The following is a 13,861-nucleotide window of genomic DNA, read 5'->3' as shown; positions in this document are numbered from 1 at the left end:
CTTCCATACAAAATCTCTCCAGTTCAGTTAAATTTGATGGCTGCTGAGCATGGACAGTCTGCTTCAAATCAACCCATTGATTTTCGATGATATTCAAGTCAGGGGACTGTGACGGCCATTCCAGAACATTGTACTTCTCCCTCTGCATGAATGCCTTTGTAGATTTCGAACAGTGTTTTGGGTCATTGTCTTGTTGGAATATCCAACCCCTGTGTAACTTCAACTTTGTGACTGATGCTTGAACATTATCCTGAAGAATTTGTTGATATTGGGTTGAATTCATCTGACCCTCAACTTTAACAAGGGCCCCAGTCCCTGAACTAGCAACATGGTCCCACAGCATGATGGATCCTCCACCAAATTTGACAGTATGTAGCAGGTGTTTTTCTTGGAATGCGGTGTTCTTCTTCCGCCATACAAAGAGGCTTTTGTTATGACCAAATAACTAAATTTTGGTCTCATCAATCCAAAGCACTTCCAAAATTAATCTGGCTTGTCTAAATAAGTATTTGCAGACAACAAGCAACTAGGTTCGTGGCGAGAGTGCAGAAAGAGCTTCTTTCTCATCACCCTGCCATACAGATGTTCTTTGTGCAAATCGTGCTGAATTGCAGAATGATGTACACATACACCATCTGCAGCAAGATGCTCTTGCAGGTCTCTGGAGGTGATCTGTGCATTGTCTGTAACCATTCTCACAATCCCGCGCATATGCCGCTCCTGTATTTTTCTTGGCCTGCCAGACCTGGTTTTAATGATGGTCTAGCTACAGCCCGCAATACCTACAATGTTAGACATAGAATGCCCTTCATATCATGGGACACCCCTAACGCCAATCACGGAATGCCCTTTGATGTCAGTTTCGATACGCCAATCATCGTTTTTGTCAGCACTCGAAGGAATGGTGGACTTTGAATAAATGTTTATGAAAGCTTTTTGAGGAAAGAAGAATAAGACAGAGTTTGAAATCAAGATGGCACTGAGTTTGTTGCAAGTTTTATTAATATTAGATAATATCATACTTTACTGGTAGGGTACGAATTATACTAGTGCAGGGGTCCTCAATCACGGTCCTGGAGAGCCGCAGTGGCTGCAGGTTGTGGCTCCAACCCAGTTTCTTAATAAAAAGCACTTATTGCTAAAGTAACACTTCTGCTTCACTTTAGTGATTTTGAGCCCTTATTGCTTAATTTTGTCTTAAACAGCTATTTTAATTGCTCCTTATTATCAATAACATGCAAATGACAAGAGAGAGCAGCATTTCTCCATTTAGCTTATTTACATTTACACCTGTGTGTATTTATCTGCACTATTGGGTTTAATTAAATACTTGGAAGAAAAATTAAGAGAAAAAAGTGAAGGACTGAGAATTACTCGTCCATTTTAGCCTTCAAATCATTTGCATGATAGTAAGGGAAAGAAAATCTAGGATATGAGAATGACCTGACATAGCAGAGTTAATTTAATTTCATAGCTTGTTAGTGCTTTATTGGCAAGAATTGCTTTCTAATTAAGCAACCAGGTCAGAACAAAAACCTGCAGCCACTGCGGCTCTCCAGGACTGGGATTGAGGACCCCTGTACTAGTGTATTAAAGATGTGAGTTGAATTGACTTTCAGATGCTGTGCAATACTAAGCGCTCTTAGAAAGTATTAAACAACAAGCAGGTCCATTTGTGTAGCATATTGCAACAGGGCTTTTCGGAATACTCAATTTTGAGTAGTAAATCAACAGATTCAGCTATTATATACTATTATACTATAATAGCTATTATTATATGTTGTGGACAATGACCCGGACACAGACAGGCAGACATCATGTTGTCACTCAACACACGTTTATTTTCCCTAATATTTACACAGTTCAGTGCTCACAAACCCCTAGAGTCCCCAAAGTCCTGGCCAACACCACACAATGCCTTGACTCTGCAGGCCGCCTCCACGTCTCCTTCCAGACCTTGTCTCCTTCTCCTCCCGACTCCAGCCTTGAATGACAGGAGGCGGCCCCTTTTATTAACACCCTGATGTGCTCCAGGTGTTTCCCGGCAATCTCCCGCCGACACGCTCCAGTGTGGCGGAAGAGCCGGCTGTATCCCTGGAAACACTCCGGGTGTCCCTGCTCCTCTTCCCCCCAGCATTTCCTGGTGTGGCGGAAGTGCTGAGGTCCAGGGCTCCAAAGGCATGGGGGTGCCTCCTGGCAATGACCACGGGCCCCTACAGGGTGGAGCTTCAAAGCTCTGTACGCGTGGCCCCGAAAGGAACCAGGGCAGTCGCCCCCCAGATGGTCTGGGAAGGCGCAAGTCTTCCTCCGGTCCTCCTGGGCGTCCTGGCCAGGTCGCCACCCCAGCCACCTCTGACAATGTAATTGTCCATTGTTGAGTGTAATTGACCATAGCTAAGTGTAACGGATCGTAATCAAATATCTGTAATCGCGATTAAGTACTTATAATTCTCCTGCCCTATAATTGTCCTGTATATCATGTATGCTAGTTAATCAGAAGCAAAACCTTTTCTGTAACCTGGTATTTTAGATACTAAAATATATTTCAGAAAGACAGTGAAGAGAGACTGAAATGATTTTCCACTGAAAAGTGGAAAAAGAGCACAAATTTCTAAGACAAACACAGTTAATAGTGGATATACTATTTTTTCTCCTAATGTTACTAGTCAAAAGTTTGAATACACTTAGGTCATTTTATATCTTTTTTTCATAGTTCTGTATATATTTACAGTACATAATGGAAAATTTTAACAAGGAGCTACAAACAAAGGTCAAGTGTTAAAGCAATATTCAATTACCTCCTGTTAAAGAAAGTTCAAATTAGAATCTAGATAATAGGGGAAAGAACAGCCAGTTATTTATGATTATTTTGTAAAATTCCTTCAATGATAGTATAGTTTGTTTAAACTCTTAAAACAATGCTTACCTCTCCTGCATTCTTTAAAAATACTGCTTCAGAAGTTTTTTTTTTAATTTAAATAAAGTGAAACGTTTGTTCTTGTGCATATTTGTCAGTTTTAAGAACTTTATATCTATTTCATATTCACCAGAGACACATAAGTATATTTAAGTCCACAGAGGAACCTACAGTTGTGTTTGGTGCTCAGGAGTATGCTTGTCTACTTTGCTATAAAAGAACAGATTACACAGGCCTTATCAGCCACTTACAAAGCCACAGAAGGTGAAGCTCTCAGAACTTATGTATTTGAACTTCACAAAAAGTCTTTGACCAACAGGTCACAAAGCAGGTCTCCAGTCAGGCCTACACTGAGTTGTGTCTTTCTTCAGGGCTGCATCGTGTCAATGGCATTATGGAGGCAGAGAATAGTGGTCTTAAACACTGGGGTTTTGTGTGCTCTAACTGATTTATTAAATGGCAATTATTTCTCCTTCTAGAAATTCCAGACAAGATAGGGAACAACGAGGACCTTTCCCTCTCTGCCCCTTTTCCATTACTGAAGCATATGTTGCCTTTCTCTCCTTTTTTCACTCACTCACACATTTCTCAAGGGCTTGATATTGTGTATGCTTACTCCATATGTGATAATGACAAATATACTTTGCAAAAGTATAATGTGGTATGAGACTACTGAACTGGAATGGTTCACCGACAAAAGCGCGATAGACATATGCGCTCCGACAAAATGACAACGTGACAAAGTGATTGAGATTTTTGCAAACCCGCTTAACTGGTTTTCGACAAATGTCGCAACAAAATTGCGAGAGGCCAAGAGAGTTTGCCCCTTGCTGCAATTCTTCCTACATATGCAGGGCGTAATCTTAAGGACTATCTGCGTGCCGTGCTGATGGCATGCCGCGTCTCATAATATTGACTTCTAAAATAAACATTAATATATATGCTTTAAACTAGCAATTCATATTTAATGAAACTTTCGCGATTTTGACGGTGCGTTTTAATCGGCGCTATTTTGTCAGCACACATATGTCTATCGTGCAAATGTCGGGTCACAAACTGGAATACAGTAGAAAGTCAAGTGTTTTCACCTTGTGAGAGATGGCTGGCAGTTTATCCAGGCCAACACCCCCACGCCGCTAGATGGAGTCCTCCCTGAAACATGGAGGTTCCCCGAATTCCCGCAGGGCATCATGGACAATGGAGTTCGGCTTCATAGCCCTGCTGGATACCGTGGGAGCCGCCAGGGGACGCTGCAGGGATGCACAATTGTTTCCATTATAGCTCGGAAGTACTCCCTAGTCACGGGGATAGAAGAAATGAAGTACTTCCGTGCTGAAGAAAAGAAGAAGTTTTCATCTGACCCGGAAGTGCTATGGAATCATGAACTGAAGGACAGAAGCACTTCCGGGTCACGAACTATATAAAGGACTGTGGGAAATCCAGCAGACTGAGCCGGAGTTGGGAGGAAGTGTGACAGAGCTGCTGGGTGGAGAGGAGGATTGATTTATTATTATTGTATTGCATATTGATGATTATTTGTGTATTGTGGAGGTGCTTTGTGCATATTATATAAGAAATTAATTTCTTATACTTTTACCTGGTGTCTGAATGTGTTGTCTGCGGGTTTCACGGGGCAACAGCAACCCATACTGTCACAACCTATAAATACCCAAACGTTTATATAAAATGCATGTATTTTTGAAAATGTTGACTGAATTATTTATGCCAGTACAATGAATAGTATCAAATTTACTTTACTGTTTTTAAAATTTAGGCAACAAATGGCTTCATAGGTTGCTTTTGTGGAGTGTAACTTTTTGACTATTTTCCTGCTCTTCAAAGATCAGTTTTATCTGTGGCATTAGGTAGCATTAACTGAATTTGCAGGTCAGCATATTTATGGTTATGTGTGGTTGTTAGCAAATTGTAATGTATTAAAATTATTCACATGCTACATAATTTATTTGCAGAAATGCATAATATTTAATAATCTATATTGCTTTGCCTTGTAGCATGGAAAATGTGGTTCGCAGAAAGGTACAGCCCTGTCAGGTAATCTACGTAGTGAAATGATTCTTACTGGCTTAAACACAGGAAATCTTTTAAAGGTAAGGATTCTCTTTTTCCTTTTAGATATCATTCAGTCATCAATCAGTCTAGAATGCAGTAATTGTTTGATTCAGGTAAACACTTTAAATTATGTATAACCTTTTACGTGTAGCATTTCTATTGCAATATGTTTATGTGAATGTTTTAGTAGTTTTTAGAGTATAGTTACTAAATTGAGAACAATTAAATTACCTCTTATATGAAATGATGAATTTGGCCTTCACAAGTGACTATATTGTGGTAATTGGATTATTTTTGTCTTTCAGGTACTCACTTAAGTACAGTTCTTGTAGACGTACAGATTGAATTGAAATGGGTCTTACAGCAAAGTATTAGTAAATAAAAATGTATGTTTTTTTCACTTCAGACCACTTAGCCATTTTTAATTATTTGTGTACTTTCTGAATGGTTTCTAACTAGACATGACATTCCCTTGAAGATGAACTGCTATGGTTGTACACTGGAGTTTATTTTTTCTTTTTTACTTTACCTCATGAATACAGGGAGTACAGCAGAGGCAAAAAGCCAGAGAAATCAATTGAGCTAATTGGTGTGTTTATTTCATAAGCCAATTTCACTGTACTTTGAGTAAAAATGGAATTAATGTGTTGATATTTCTAATAAAATACTTCACACTCTGTATTGTTTTCTTTTTCACAAAAAAAGTCTTCATTGATCAAAAACGTCCTGACTGCTTGTGACCGACTTGTTGGGACAGAACTCAGGTCAAGAATTCTGGATATGGACGAGGACAAAGTAACACACACAACTGGAAAATTAGACCAAAGGAGAGACGCTGAAGATACTGAAGAAGTCATGTCCTCCTTGTTATTTACTTTTGACTGCATGAAGGATATGCTCTCATATCTTGATGAGATACAGGGTAAAAAAAAAAGTTCCCATCACTTGCTGCTGTTCTACCAGTTAGGTTGTTATGTTTTGTTTTATTTTTGTCAACCTTCAAAATTTCCAATGTAAAGAAAAGTGGAGATGGACTGGCTCTCTGACCTGGTTCAGGAGTTCCTTGTCTACTCAAAAGTGCCATATAGTGGAGGGAGGGCATGGGTGGATGCCCTGACTGGGACTGTGTGTTGTATTAATTTAAAATCATATATGAACCTTGAACTTGTATGTGTGTGGTTATGTCCAGGGTTTGGGTGCTAAAATGCCCCCCCACAGGTTACACTGCCCTATGTGGTAGTTATAACAATGAGCTTTGTGATTTGATAAATCACTTTAACTTTCAAGACCTAGACTGTTGGCTTGCAAGTTCAAGACGGGAGTCTAATAAAAATCTGCAGCCCCTGGGACTGAATATGAGAACCACTGTATGAAACAATACCATGTTACAAATCAGGATTATTAATATATACTATATGTGTTTGGGAGTGTGTGTGTGTACATATATATACAGTACGAGAGAGAGGGAATATATGTGTTTCATGATTTACATCTTTTGTAATGTTTAAAATGTGCTTATCTGTTTATTCATACTTTTCATGCCCATAGCAGTCTGTGTGTTGTATGTGATGACTCATTTTAGAACTAACTACACTCACTCAGACTTCTTACTAACTTTGAATTTAGTACATAACTTTTTTCCCCTTCACCATCTTCATGATGCATAATGGTACAGCAGTTAAGTCTTATACTCCATATCATCTTGGCACATCTGAATAATGTAAAAACTGCTCTTACAGAGGTATGGTTATAGACAATAGCCTAGCATTCAACACTGTTGTGCCAACAGAACTGGATCTTGGACTTCATTGCCAGCATCATATCCTCTATGCTCAGTCTCAACCCAGGCACACTGTGTGTCCAGACATCACACCAGCTCCATCATTAAAAATGTTACTGACATCACTATCATAGGCCTTATCACCACCAATGATTAAATGGCTTGCAGACAATAGGTCTATCTGCTTGACTCAGTGGTCCCAGGTCAATCTGACCTTTAATGTCCAAAAATACGGATTATGCTATGGTTTATTTTTGTGAAGTGCTGTGGAAAAGGTCAGCTTGTTTAAACTTCGTACAGTAACAATCATTGATTAATTGATGAGGGTACAGAACGTTCTGTTTATTCCCAAGTTCACCAATGCCTTCCTGAGATGTCTCACATGTGCTGCCTGGAGTCTATCTTCACTGGCTGCATCACATCCTGGTAGGACACACATGCTTGTGTCACTGCAGAGGGTGATGAAAGCCACAAAATATTACTGGCACCCAGCTGCCTTCTGTAAAGGGTATCTAAAAGACATTCTGCTATGATTATTACGCACTCAGCCATTCTGCACAGCTGTTTTTCTTGCTCCTCCCTTCTGGCAAATAGTAAAGAACCAGTGGCCCTCAGTATGGCTTCAGAGAAAGTGTTTTAGTTGTGGAGATACTAAACAGCCAATCGTAATAACAAACACTGTAGGAAAAAGACCATGTATAAATATTTGAAATATAACTGAATATATACAGCATCTATACTGTACATTGTATTCTATATATATTTTTTGTGTTTTTATATATTAGCATTGTTCTAAAGAGAAATGTAAGTAACAATATAATTATACTGTATGCACAAGACAATAAATACTGTATGTTTAATGATTAGATCTCCTTGGGATGATTCCCTCCTGAATGCCCACTGCAACTGACACTATTTATTATTATTAGTAGTAAGAGTAATAGTATTTGATATTTATCAAAAATAAAAAAGACAATGACCGAAGACAGTTTGTTTTTATGCCGATCTAAGTTACAGTGCATCCAAAAAGTATTCACAGCGCATCACTTTTTCCACATTTTGTTGTTACAGCCTTATTCCAAAATTGCTTAAATTCATTTTTTTCCTCGGAATTCTACACACAACACCCCATAATGACAACGTGAAAAAAGTTTACTTGAGATTTTTGCAAATTTATTAAAAATAAAAAAACTGAGAAATCACATGTACATAAGTATTCACAGCCTTTGCCATGAAGCTCAAAATTGAGCTCAGGTGCATCGTTTCCCCTGATCATCCTGGAGATGTTTCTGCAGCTTAATTGGAGTCCACCTGTGGTAAATTCAGTTGATTGGACATGATTTGGAAAGGCACACACCTGTCTATATAAGGTCCCACAGTTGACAGTTCATGTCAGAGCACAAACCAAGCATGAGATCAAAGGAACTGTCTGTAGACCTCCGAGACAGGATTGTCTCGAGCCACAAATCTGGGGAAGGTTACAGAAAAATTTCTGCTGCTTTGAAGGTCCCAATGAGCACAGTGGCCTCCATCATCCGTAACTGGAAGAAGTTCGAAACCACCAGGACTCTTCCTAGAGCTGGCCGGCCATCTAAACTGAGTGATCGGGGGAGAAGGGCCTTAGTCAAGAAGGTGACCAAGAACCTGATGGTCACTCTGTCACAGCTCCAGAGGTCCTCTGTGGGGAGAGGAGAACCTTCTAGAAGGTCAACCATCTCTGCAGCAATCCACCAATCAGGCCTGTATGGTAGAGTGGCCAGACGGAAGCCACTCCTTATTAAAAGGCACATGGCAGCCTGCCTGGATTTTGCCAAAAGGCACCTGAAGGACTCTCAGACCATGAGAAACAAAATTCTCTGGTCTGATGAGACAAAGATTGAACTCTCTGGTGTGAATGCCAGGCGTCACGTTTGGAGGAAACCAGGCACCGCTCATCACCAGGCCAATACCATCCCTACAGTGAAGCATGGTGGTGGCAGCATCATGCTGTGGGGATGTTTTTCAGCGGCAGGAACTGGGAGACTAGTCAGGATAAAGGGAAAGATGACTGCAGCAATGTACAGAGACATCCTGGATGAAAACCTGCTCCAGAGCGCTCTTGACCTCAGACTGGGGCGACGGTTCATCTTTCAGCAGGACAACGACCCTAAGCACACAGCCAAGATATCAAAGGAGTGGCTTCAGGACAACTCTGTGAATGTCCTTGAGTGGCCCAGCCAGAGCCCAGACTTGAATCCGATTGAACATCTCTGGAGAGATCTTAAAATGGCTGTGCACCGACACTTCCCATCCAACCTGATGGAGCTTGAGAGGTGCTGCAAAGAGGAATGGGCGAAACTGGCCAAGGATAGGTGTGCCAAGCTTGTGGCATCATATTCAAAAAAACTTGATGCTGTAATTGCTGCCAAAGGTGCATCGACAAAGTATTGAGCAAAAGCTGTGAATACTTATGTACATGTGATTTCTCAGTTTTTTTATTTTTAATAAATTTGCAAAAATCTCAAGTAAACTTTTTTCACGTCATTATGGGGTGTTCTGAGCAAAAAAATGAATTTAATCCATTTTGGAATAAGGCTGTATGTAACATAACAAAATGTGAAAAAAGTGATGCGCTGTGAATACTTTCCAGATGCACTGTAGGTCTTTGCGATTTACTTAAATGTTGCACGAAAAAGGTTTAAGAACAATCACCGTTACAGTACAGAAACATACCGTTCAGTTGATGACATACAGTATTTCACACATATAGCTTTTATTAATGAAAATGTTGATGGATCAAATCAATAAATAAATGACTGACTGTTTCCTAAAATGTTTCCCAGTCAATTTTAAAACCAATTTTATATGTAGTGCTGTTTTTGCAAACCTTTTAAAAATTAATTAAGCTTAATATTGTTTCACATGATTATAATTTGCTAGTGGGAATATGAAATACATTTATAGATTGAAAATCTCTAGGTATAAGTTTCATAAGGTACATTCTGTTTGAAACACTAAATGGTAATAAGATTTGTTACTTTTACTATAATGTAACAGTTCAGGAGAAAACGTAATGAACAACCATTCAACATAGTAAAAAAAAAAACTACTTTATATTAGCAAAGTGCTTAGAATGGTTGTATAGTGTAAGTATGAGACTGGAAGTAATTTATGTTTGTCCAAATAGAAACTGTTGTAATTTGTACAACTGCAGCATACTGTGCAATGAGCATGTCAATACTGTTTGGGAAAAGGTGTTATGATTAATCGCGTCATTACATGGAGTGCGCTGTCAAGGGCGCTCCGTTACTGACGCTGGGCATTCCGTGATATGGAGGGTGTTCCATGTCTAAAGTAGGAGGTATTGCGGTCTGCAGCTTCACTCTGTTGGGTTTAACAGCAACTGTGCCTGTGGCCTTCCATTTCCTGATTACATTCCTTACAGTTGAAACTGACAGTTTAAACCTCCGAGATAGCTTTTTGTAGCCTTCCCCTAAACCATGATACTAAACAATCTTTGTTTTCAGATCTTTTGAGAGTTGCTTTGAGGATCCCATGCTGTCACTCTTCAGAGGAGAGTTAAATGGAAGCACAACTTGCAATTGTCCACTTTAAATTGGACAGACCTGTTTATGAAGTTCAATGCTTAATGAGCTAATCCAACCAATTTGGTGTTGCAAGTAATCAGAATTGAGCAGTTACATGCATTCAAATCAACAAAATTACAAGGGTACCCAAATTTGTGCACAGCCAGTTTTTCACATTTGATTTAATTTCATACAACTAAATACTGCTTAACTAAAAATCTTTGTTCGGAAAACACCCCAGTACTCAGATGTTCCATGGAAATTAAAGACATACCACTGTTATCTTTTTTGTTGAAAGTAGAGTAAATTATTGTTTTCATACGACTGTAAATAAGTCTGATAGAGTAGAAAAATGTTTCTGCTTTTAAGGAATAGTATTTTAAACTGCATTTTTCTTGATATGTATTTCTGAAAATATTATTGATGATGTCTTTATTTAATAAATGACCTTTGTAGTTTTGTTTGGTTTTCTTAGTTGTGGAATTATGCAGCAGCTGCAGGTCTTTGGTGTCACCAGTCTCAGAATGGGCTAAAAAGTGTCCTGTAGTTTATTACTCTCCAAGAGGGCAACATCATCTGTAGTTCAAATTTATTGTTGTCTGGATTATTATGCCTGTCCGAAAATAATTTTTCTTCCAATATATGAGTAACAAAACACCCAGAAATGCACCAACAAATTACATAAAGGTAATTAATTTAATTTTAATTACAAAGTTAGTTGGAGCAATAACAAAGAGTCTTCCCAGAACAATGTTAGAGATCACTTGTCTAAAGCTGCAAACAATTTACCAGTCACAAGAGAATACCGCTCTTTACATGAAACATCTGGCCAATACAAAGGCTATTACTTCTAGAACAAAATAACTCACAACAAGGGGAAGAGCAGGGTGCATTTCAATAACCAAAGGATCACGTTCCTTAGCCATCCTGGGGTACTGAAGTGTAGAGTCTACCTAACAGCTGAATCTCTTAATGATATGGGACAATGCAAATTTTGCTGTGGCCATGAAAGAGTGGACCAGCTCTTTGACTTAGCACAGACATCCAAGAAATTATTGGAATCTGAAAATCCTGTCTGCATGCACTTTATAGATTTGGAAAAAGAACTTATGACTGTGTACCCTGTAGCAACTTCTGGAAGGTACTACCAAAATATGGGGTTGCTATCATTCAGTCCCTAATTTTGTGGAGTTAGACATATGATCATATACATAATGTTAAGGCAAGACTGTTCAAAGGCCATAGGTGTGTTTTTTTGCCTATCCTGTTTATAAAAAATATCAAGTCACAGCCAAGGTGTGTTGGGTATCCAGTTTGAAAGACTAACAGTTGTTGCTTTTTTTCTTTTTTTTACAGGTGAAGTTGTCCTCTTGGGATCATCAAACTGTACTATCCAGTGCACAACGGGATGGTTCTCAATTGGGAGTGAAATTAGCATTTCCAAACCCGAGGTCACAATTTCCTCCCTGAAAATCAGAGACCCGTCCTCTGCTCTAAAAGAGTGAGCAGTTGCTTCCATTGTAGAAATACAGATACCTTCAGGCATTGATCATGAGTGAGGGTAGTGTTAACAAATCGGTAAATCAGAAGAAGCTTTACAAAAGTCTCGGAAAGTAGTAGTGAAACAGGAGCAAAGTCCTCAGACAAAGCTGTCAATTCACTTGTAACATTTATAACCCCTTTATCACCCAAAGGCTCTGGGTAGTGACTGAAAGAATTAAATCACCAGTACAAGCATCTAAAATTATGATATTGTGCAGACTAGCTGATCTTGGTCTCCATGATAGGGTGAGGAGCCTGGCAATACAAGAGGCCCTTGGAGTGCAACCGCCATTCTCCCGATTAAGAGGAACTAAAATGGGGTGGTCTGTGCATGTAGTATAGTTAGGATGGCCCCATACCCGCCTGGCCTATCCTAACTACAGTACATGTGGACACAGCCAATATTTGATTATGCTGTGAGCTTATGTTGTCTGTCTTTTACCGATACTAAATTTGTAATAACTGCATATCATGCAGGGATTGAAGCGAGCCTAATAAGAATAAAGTGAAATAGATTAGTCTTTGAGCTTTCAATGATGAATATAGTTTACAATTATTTTATTTGAAAACTACCTAAAGATTATTCTTTAAAAAACAATATATTTCAAATAAAATTTGTAGAAAATTTAAAAGGTCACAAAATATTGTCCAAAGCATTTTTAATCAATTCCAATTTGTCATTGTTTTATTTAGTATGGGGAAAGGTCACAATATCTATAGTTTCTGGAGTACTCTTTTTTAATAAAAAGGTTTCAAATTGAAATGGTTGACTATTCTTTTTATTTGTTAACTACTTTTGAGCATTTGAATAAATCATCAAAACATTATTGGGTAGACCCACCATGTCCACTTAGTGATACCCTAGCCATCTTCAGTACCTTGCACATCTTCAGATCACTTTTATTTTAGGCCAAGTGATGGCTGATAGTGTTTTTGTCATGTAATAAAATCGGACAGCCGAAAAATTTGAGCTTACATGACTCTCTAAACTACATTATTTTGCTAGAAGTAGTAAAACAAATTAATACATAAATAAACAAACAAATGCCTGATATTTTGAGAGCTACTTACCTGCATGTATCTGTAAATTGCACGTGTTCTCATTGATCCGGAAGGCACAAGCCGTTTCAGAAACAGAAACTGGCTCCAGGAGTCTGACTGCAAGACCATAATAAAACGCTTCACAGTACTCCTGCAGCCACTCCACATACAGCCTGGTGCTATCTTCAGAAGTGCCAAATGAACCTAAGGCAGAACAAACAAGAAGAGGTCTGCATGTTCAGACAGAGGTACTAACCTATTCATTAACAATAAAACCTTGTTGTAATGCAGGTGTTACTTGTATGTTCTGCTGTCAGATATTTTGGTGAATATTTCTAGTTACTATAACATAAATCCTACAGTTACAGTATGAATATTAAAGTTAGTAAAAGAAAGACTGTCATATAACATACTATGCCCTCTGTGGGCCTTGCAAGTCTGCAATACTGTCCATTACTGTATACTCATCTAAAGTACATCCTAAGCTATGACACTTAAACTTGCCATATGCATTAAGCCATGAGAGGAGAAGCAAACATTGCCCCTTAATTTATTTTTTGATTTTGAACTACTTTATTAATCCCTGTGGGGAACTGTTTTTTCACATAACCTATGTGAATCAAAGCACAGGGTTGGCCATTGTACAGTGCCCCTTTAGGAATTTTTTAGGTTAAAGACCTTGCTCAAGGGCCCAGCGGAATAGGATATTTTCTGGCAGAAAAGGGATCTGAACCAGCACTTTAATGGCTTGGCTTTCACAAGCACACAAGCTCTTTTCTGTTCAAATAAGTTTGACTCATTCTTTTCAGTGTTGGCTTTAAGGTACAGTATATATGAGATGCTGGGGAAAAACTAAAACCTATATTTTATGGATGGCAAAGCAATAGCATCAGCTGTACCTAAACAATGATACTTGAGTACTTTTTTCAAAATGTCCACATATTA

At 38.7% G+C, this 13,861-nt stretch overlaps 1 protein-coding gene across 4 annotated transcripts in view; it reads right to left on the bottom strand.

Moving 5' to 3' along the window:
* Positions 1–13,861, bottom strand: part of LOC120518075 (archaemetzincin-2) — a 59,116-nt gene that overhangs the window by 22,368 nt on the left and 22,887 nt on the right. For all 4 annotated transcript variants that reach the window (XM_039740660.1, XM_039740659.1, XM_039740661.1 and 1 more), the window contains exon 3: positions 12,947–13,120. In XM_039740660.1, the coding sequence (XP_039596594.1) occupies positions 12,947–13,120 (174 nt within the window). The remainder of the gene's footprint in view (positions 1–12,946; positions 13,121–13,861) is intronic.

Source organism: Polypterus senegalus, chromosome 17 (genome assembly GCF_016835505.1).
Source record: "Polypterus senegalus isolate Bchr_013 chromosome 17, ASM1683550v1, whole genome shotgun sequence".
Classification (NCBI taxonomy): domain Eukaryota; kingdom Metazoa; phylum Chordata; class Cladistia; order Polypteriformes; family Polypteridae; genus Polypterus; species Polypterus senegalus.
This window is presented reverse-complemented; position numbering and strand designations above follow the sequence as displayed.